The 8412-nt window shown below is 43.9% G+C and overlaps 1 protein-coding gene across 1 annotated transcript in view; it reads right to left on the bottom strand.

Annotated features, from left to right (window-relative positions):
- Positions 1-6542: 6542 nt before the first annotated feature.
- Positions 6543-8412, bottom strand: part of TMC7 (transmembrane channel like 7) — a 49225-nt gene continuing 47355 nt past the window's right edge. Inside the window, exon 15 of the mRNA XM_064362534.1 lies at positions 6543-7660. Coding sequence (XP_064218604.1) covers positions 7595-7660 — 66 coding nt within the window. The 3' untranslated portion in view covers positions 6543-7594. The remainder of the gene's footprint in view (positions 7661-8412) is intronic.

Genomic DNA, 8412 nt, shown 5'->3' with positions numbered 1-8412 from the left:
GGAAGAGGGGAAATTTAACAACATACTTTAAAGAGATCATATAATACAGCAGTCTTTAGGATTCTATTCAACAGAAATAATTTTTAAATGAGTAACGTATATGAAGGCAAAAATCAAAGATGCATGTCTGCAAGAATATACAACGTCTAACATTGGCAACATCAGGGGGCTGGAACTGGGAGAAGTGGGCTACCACTTTCTACTTTACACCCTTGGATTATTTATATATTTTATTCAAGTTTGCTATAAAATATTTTAAGGTGCAGTACAATTGTAAAATTATTGAATTCAAGTTTCTAATTGTTTTATATCACTGTAGTGTTCAAATTGACACACCAAAGTAATTTAAAATTACGATGAACCCGCCGGACGCGGCGGCGCGTGCCTGCAGTCCCAGCTATTCAGGAGGCTGAGGTGGGAGGATCTCTTGAGCCCGGGAGTTCTGGGCTGTAGTGCGCTATGCCAATGGGGTGTCCGCACTAAATTCGGCATCAATATGGTAACCTCCCGGGAGTGGGGGACCACCAGGTTGCCTAAGGAGGGGTCAACCGGCCCAGGTTGGAAACGGAGCAGGTTAAAACTCCCGTGCTGATCAGTAGTGGGATCGCGCCTGTGAATAGCCACTGCACTCCAGCCTGGGCAACATAGTGAGACCCCGTCTCTAAAATAAAAAATTAAAAAAGGATGATTAACCCAAATACTTAATACTTAGTGAGGATGTTGTAGCACTGTCATGTAAAACTGCTGAGAGTCTGAATCTCGCTCTCAAAAGCCTTAAAATGTTCATAAGCTTTGCTGTAATCCCACTTCTAGGTCTCTCTTTTTTTTTTCGTTCGTTTGTTTGTTTGTTTGTTTGGATGGTGTTTCATTCTGTTGCACAGGCTGGAGTGCAGTGGGGAGATCTCGGCTCACTGCAACCTCTGGCTCCCAGGTTCAAGCAATTCTCCTGCCTCAGCCTCCCGAGTAGCTAGATTACAGGCATGCACCACCATGCCCAGCTGAGACTGGGTTTCACCATTTGGCCAGGCTGGTCTCGAACTCCTGACCTCAAGTGATCCTCCCACCTCGTCCTCCCAAAGTGTTGGGATTACAGGCGTGAGCCACCGTGCCTGGCCTAGGTCTGTTTCTAAGGAGAAGAAAAATGTTGACAAAGATTTATAGATGTGCCAGTTATTTGTTAATGGGAAAAATCAAACAAAATGCTAAGCAACAATTGAATCAACACATTATGTCCGAGTGCAGTGGCTCACGCCTGTAATCCCAACACTTTGGGAGACTGAAGCAAGAGGATCACTTGAGCCTGGGAGTTTAAGACCAGCCTGGGAAACATACTGAGATCCCCTCTCCACAAAAAATTTTAAAAAATTAGCCAGGCATGGTGGTGTGTACCTGTGATCACACCTACTTGTGAGGCTAAGGTGGGAGGATCACTTGAGCCCAGGAGGTTGAGGCTGCACTGGGCCGTGATCACACCACTGCACTCCAGCCTGGGCAATAGAGCAAGACTCCGGCTCAAAAAAAAAAGATTCAACTGTATGATGTTATGTAGCCCATTGAAATGTTTGTAGAGAGCTTTAAATAACAGGAGAAAACACTATCTTTAGGTTCTTCCAGAAAACACGTATTAAGTGAAAAAGAAATGAGAATACCAAAGTTATTTCCTTCTTTTTCTATCCTGCTTCCCTCCCTCCATACCTTTTTTTTTTTTTTTTTGAGATAGAGTTTCACTCTTGTCACCCAGGTTTGAGTACAATGGCGTGATCCTAGCTCACTGCAACCTCCGCCTCTGGGGTTCAAGCAATTCTCCTGCTTCAGCCTCCCAAGTAGCTGGGATTACAGGCATGCGCCACCACACCCAGCTAATTTTTGTATTTTTAGTAGAGACGGGGTTTCACCATGTTAGCCAGGCTGGTCTCGAACTCCTGACCTAAGGTGATCCACCTGCTTTGGTCTCCCAAAGTGCTGGGATTACAGGCCTGAGCCACCGTGCCCAGCCCGTACTTTCTATCTTGAAAGGAATTTTGTCAAGATTGACAGTGGGTGCCCATAAATGGTGCTTTTTAAATTTTTTTCTCTTTTGCTTTTGATATTCTATGTATTTTCAATTAAAAAAAGAATTTTTAAAATGGCAAAACAAAATTTCAAAAACAAAAATGTTTACTATTTCCTAATTCCCACCCCCTAAAATAAAAACAAATGCATGTATTTTTTTTTTTTTTTTTTTTTTTTTACCTGATTGGTGCAAAAGTAGCAGGTATTATTTTTCCACTTGAAGATAAGGGACCTAGGCCAGATGCGGTGGCTCACGCCCATAATCCCAGCACTTTGGGAGGCCAAGCCAGGTGAATCACGTGACCAACATGGTGAAACTCCATCTCTACTAAAAATACAAAAATTAGCTGGGCGTGATGGTAGGCACCTGTAATCCCTGCTACTCAGGAGGCTGAGTTAGGAAAATTGCTTGAACTCAGGAGGTGGAAGTTGCCATGAGCTGAGATCAAGCCACTGCACTCCAGCCCAGGTGAGAGAGCAATACCCTGTCTCAATCAATCAATCAATAGGACCTTTATCTCAGAGAAGTGAAAACAGTTGCACAAAATCAGACAATAAAACAAGAAGCAAAGACATTCCATGTCCCAAGCAGGTGCCATGAGTTGGAAAGGAAAGAGAACAAATGTAACTTACTCATAAAGTCACGCCCTATACAAAGAAAATACATTCAGAAGTTCTCTCTTCCCAAGAGTCAGACGGACCTTGTAGTGCTACCCTGGGACTCGCCTAACTGGATTCTTCTCTTTGCCGGGATGAGAATATTTTGTGATTTTGAGAACCTGCAAGGCTGCCTTAAGAAGAAGAGTCTGGGGCAGAATAGGGCAAGACAGAGAAAGGTTTTCAAGGACATTAAAAATTCCAGTTTCCAGTGTTTGTAAATGGGGAGATGGTAAAAACAATCTGTTAGATGCGGAATGGTTATAAAGCATGCATTGATATCGTGGAATGCTATGTCACCACTAAAAAAAAATGAAGTTGCTGTATATATGGAAAGATCTTCAAGATGTTATTAAGGAGCAGAAAAGGGAAGCCCAGAAGTACCTATTTCACACATACACCTGCACATATATATCTGTTTGAATTGTAATACATATTCATTACCATTCTCTGGAATGAATAACGTAAATATCGATAGGTAGTTCTCTGAGGGGTGTAGGAAGGGGAGTGCTTGAAGTCGTTTTATCTTTTGTTTTATTTTATTTTTGAAATGGAGTTTTGCTATAAAAAAAAGAACAAAAAAATAAGAAAGGATAAAATAAATAAATAAATAAGAACCAAAAAAAAATAAGAAATGGAGTTTCGCTCTTGCTGCCCAGGATGGAGTGCAATGGTGTGATCTCGGCTCACCGCAACCTCCGCCTCCCAGCCTCAAGCGATTCTCTTGCCTCAGCTTCCCAAGTAGTTGGGATTACAGGTTTATGCTGCCACACCCAGCTAATTTTGTATTTTTTGTAGAGACAGGGTTTTTCCATATTGGTCAGGCTGGTCTTGAACTCCCAACCTCAGGTGACCCACCGCCTCAGCCTCCCAAAGTGTTGGGATTACAGACATGAGCCACCACGCCCAGCTTATCTTATAAATTCAAAATATACACATGAGGCCAGGTGTGGTGCTTGAGATCAGGTGTTTGAGACCAGCCTGGCCAACCTGGCAAAACCCCATATCTACTAAAAATACAAAAGTTAGCCGGGTGTGGTGGCGCACGCCTGTAGTCCCAGCTGCTCGGGTGGCTGAGGCGCAAGAATCGCTTGAACCCGGGAGGTGGAGGTTGCAATAAGGCCAAGCTCACATAGTGCACTCCAGCCTGGACGACAGAGTGAGTCTCTGCCTCAAAAAACAACAACAACAACAAAAAAAAACACATCAAACTGCCTTTGCAAAAATTATAACAGTGAGGAAATTATGACATTGAAAGAGATCTGTCCTGACTCCATCTTGCAGAATTTTAACCTCCAAGCTGTCCTTGTTCATTCCTGAACATAGGCCAAACTAACTTTGGGAAGAACTGACAGTTTAAGTTTGAAATAAAGATAACAGCCCTTTCCTGAAACCCCCTTCTTGCCTGGGAACCAGATTGCCTTTGTAGGGCTAACAAATTAGCCACAAGATTAGAAATTATGGTTTAGGAGTCATGCAGCTAGAGGCCACAAGATTCTAAACCTCCCCAGTTGCTCTGAGGGATGACATTAACATTGTAAAACCTAAGATTAGTGCTCAAGGTATTTTTCAGACCCTGCGCTTGATGGATCAGCTGGTACCACCCAGATCGAAAAATGCGGCCCCCATCCAGGAACTGACACAGAGCAAGAGGACAGCTTCAACTCCCTATGATTTCGTCTTTGACCCAACCAATCAACATTCCAAACTCCCTAGCACCCACTACCACCACATTATCCATTAAAAAAAAAGTTTCCAGCCAGGCACGATGGTTCACACCTGCAATCCCAGCACTTTGGGAGGCCAAGATGGGAGGATCACTTGAGGTCAGCAGTTCGAGACCAGCCTGGCCAACATGGCAAAATCCCATCTCTACTAAAAATACAAAAATTAGCCGGGCGTGGTGGTGCACGCCTGTAGTCCCAGCTACCTGGGAGGCTGAGGCAGGAAAATCGCTTGAACCCAGGAGGTGGAGGTTGCAGTGAGCAGAGATAGCATCATTGCACTCCAGCCTGGGCAACAGAGCAAGACTCCATCTCAAAAGCACACCCCGCCCACACACACACACACAACCCAGTTTCCAAAATTTCAGGGAGACTGATTTGAGTAATAATAATATTCTGGGCCAGGCGCAGTGGTTCACGCCTGTAATCCCAGCACTTTGGGAGGCTGAGGCAGGTGGATTGCTTGAGGTCAGAAGTTCAAGACGAGCCTGAGCAACATGGTGAAACCCCATCTCTAAAAAAAATAAATTTAAATAATAACATTCTTGTCTCCTGTTTAGCCAGCTGTGCATGAATTAAACTCTTTCTCTATTGCAATTCCTCTGCCTTGATAAATGGGCTGTATCCAGGCAGTGGACAAAATGAACCAGTTGGCCAGTTACACACATACACCCTCGCTGGCTGCAACAGAGCCAAGGAGCTTTAAAAGCACTCATCTGAGGACTACATTAAACACTTTCTTCTCTCTTGTTTTAGGAAAAAGCAAAGAGCAACTTTACAAACTTACAGTTTTCCATCATCACTTGACTGCTGACAAGAAGCCTCCTTGAATTCTCGTATACACAATCATTTTAAAACCTTCAAGACTCTGTTTAATCAGGAGTTGTAAGGCACATTTGTTAGAGAAAGCTGCACTTTAAAAATTATATGGACATCATCTGAAGTTATTAAAGTTATCAAAACATATAAAAACTTTCAAGTAAGATGTATGCAAATTAGCAGCATTTAAAACATATTAATTAGCATATTTCAGTATCACTTTTGTAATAGGGAAAGAAAACGGCAAAACATTTTCATTGTGTTCATCACACACACACACACACACACACACAAACACAAATAGAAAACTTGAATATCCTCAGAAGCCTGGTGAAGGTGAGAATGTTATATATATTAATATAAAAGCACTGAGCAGAAATGCTTATTACAATTTGTTTTTTTTTTTCTTTTTACCTATCTCTTTTTTTTTTTGTTTTTGAGACAGGGTCTCCCTCTGTCACCCAGGCTGGAATGCAGTGGCATGATCTCACTCACTGCAGCCTCCACCTCCCAGGTTCATGTGATTCTCGTGCCTCAGCCTCCCAACTAGCTGGGATTACAGGCACACACCAGCATGCCCGGCTAATTTTTGTACTTTAGTAAGACAGGGTCTTGCCAGACTGACCAGGCTGGTATCAAACCCCTGACTTCAAGTGATCTGCCCCCCTTGGCCTCCCAAAGTGCTGGAATTACAGGCATGAGCTACTGCGCCTGGCGTAATTTATTTTTTTAAGTGAGATTGGAATGAATCTTTGGTTACTCAAAATTCCATGACATCAGTTATTAGATTTAGAAACCCATAAACCTTAACAAGACAGGAAAAGACCAAAAAGCTCATTGGTCTCCCAGTTATAAAAATATCCCACTTTAAAAACTGTCTTTGTAGAAAAGCAAGAAAATGACTATAAGAAATCCTTGCTCCTCTGAGCAAGGAGTCAGTCATTTCTGAGTAGTGGAGTGGAGATGGGAGGAGAGAATTATTGTTAAGAGCAACTGCTTTCTGGCCGGGCAAGGTGGCTCACACCTATAATCCCAGTACTTTGGGAGGCCGAGGCGGGTGGATCAGGAGGTCAAGAGATCGAGACCATCCTGGTCAACAAAGTGAAACCCCGTCTCTACTAAAAACACAAAAATTAGCTGGGCATGGTGGCACGCGCCTGTAGTCCCAGCTACTCGGGAGGCTGAGGCAGGAGAATTGCTTGAACCCAGGAGGCAGAGGTTGCAATGAGCCGAGATTGCGCCATTGCACTCCAGCCTGGGTAACGAGAGCGAAACTCCATCTCAAAAAAAAAAAAAAAAAAGAGCAACGGCTTTCTAAAACCTGCGCCCAACTTTAAATTCCAGGCTACTCCCCAGGAAAGGTGTGGAGCCAGTGAAAGGAAGAAACACAATGGAAGGAAGGCTCAAAAAGTCCATTACAAAACTACAGTGCTTTGAAAAATATTTTGACAATATTAAAATGAAAACTGATTACATTAAACAATAACTTAAACTTCTCTTAAAAGGTTCAGACCTATCCATTTTGATTAAGCTTACAATGAGGTATTTATTGCATATGGTTTTTACCATAACAGAAATCTTAAAAGATATTCTCCATTTTTTTTTTTGAGATGGAGTTTTGCTCTTGTCACCCAGACTCGAGTGCAATGGCGTGATCTCGGTTCACCACAACCTCTGCCTCCTGGGTTCAAGTGATTCTCCTGCCTCAGCCTCCCGAATAGCTGAGATTACAGGCATGCACCACCACGCCCAGCTAATTTTGTATTTTTAATAGAGACAGGGTTTCTCCATGTTGGTCGGGCTGGTCTCAAACTCCCAACCTCAGGCAATCAGCCTGCCTCCCAAAGTGCTGGGATTACAGGCATAAGCCACCACACCCAGCCACATATTTTGTGAAATAAAGGCACATGCATTAAAAATTGTAAGCACAAGAAAACAAACAGCCCTTAAAAATGTGTACATGTGTGTTTAAGAAACCAGCCTCCAATTCTGTTTGTTAAACATTGGTGGGCTGGTCTGATTAACAGGCTAAGCTCCAGTCCACATCCCAAAACACTTGTGCACGTAAACTCGCGGCTCAACAGCTTGTTGGTTTTTGGTAAAGGCATCAGTGAGTGGCCAGTCGGTAGGCAAAGGCTTGAGTTACCCCTGCTTTTCTAAGTTACTAAAGCCCTAATTAGGGGCTGGGTTAGGTAAACACAACTGCACGTATGCAAAGCCTAAACTCCAGAAAAATATATTTTTCAATGTCCACTGAAAACCCAGGTAGACTCTGGAGGCTCAGCAGAGTCACTAGGTCAGCTTAGAAGCAACAGGCAGTGCCATCTTCACGCTCAGTCTAGTTAGTTCCTCGTGTCCCTTTGGGCTTCTGTTAGTTTCTGGATTAGGTAGCGCTTGTCACGACTTTCCTAAAAAATAAGAAGTTCACAAGTACATTTAATATATTTGGAAACAAATGCCATCATTACCTACCATACTCAGGGCTGAGGATTTTAACCACTGGACTATTTTTTGTTTGTTTTTGAGACGGAGTTTTGCTCTTGTTACCCAGGCTGGAGTGCAATGGCGTGATCTCAGCTCACTGCAACCTCTGCCTCCTGGGTTCAAGCAATTCTCCTGCCTCAGCCTCCTGAGTAGCTGGGATTACAGGCACGCGCCACCATGCCCAGCTAATTTTTTGTATTTTTAGTAGAGACGGGATTTCACCATGTTGACCAGGATGGTCTTGATCTCTTGACCTCGTGATCCACCCGCCTCAGCCTCCCAAAATGCTGGGATTACAGGCGTGAGCCACCGTGCCCGGCCAGTGTGTTTGTTTGTTTAGCTGGAGTCTTGCTGTTGTCACCCGGGCTGGAGTGCAGTGGCACGATCTCAGCTCACTGTAACCTCGGCCTCCTAGGTCCCAGCAATTCTACCTCAGCCTCCCGAGTAGCTGAGATTACAGGTGCCCCTGACCATGCCTGGCTAATTTTTGTATTTTTAGTAGAAATGGGGTTTCACCGTGTTGGCCAGGCTGGTCTCCAACTCCTGACCTCAGGTGATCCACATGCCTTAGCCTCCTAAAGTGCCGAGATTACAGGCGTGAGCCACTGCGCCCGGCCTCCCCTGGACTATTGTAATGGCCCTTATCTGGTCATTGTGTCTGCTCCATAGCCCCTTG

The sequence above is a fragment of the Aotus nancymaae genome, unplaced genomic scaffold, assembly GCF_030222135.1.
Source record: "Aotus nancymaae isolate 86718 unplaced genomic scaffold, 86718_ANA_hifiasm-v0.15.2.pri h1tg000049l, whole genome shotgun sequence".
NCBI lineage: Eukaryota > Metazoa > Chordata > Mammalia > Primates > Aotidae > Aotus > Aotus nancymaae.
Note: the sequence above shows the minus strand (reverse complement) of the source record. Positions and strands in the feature narration are given on the sequence as shown.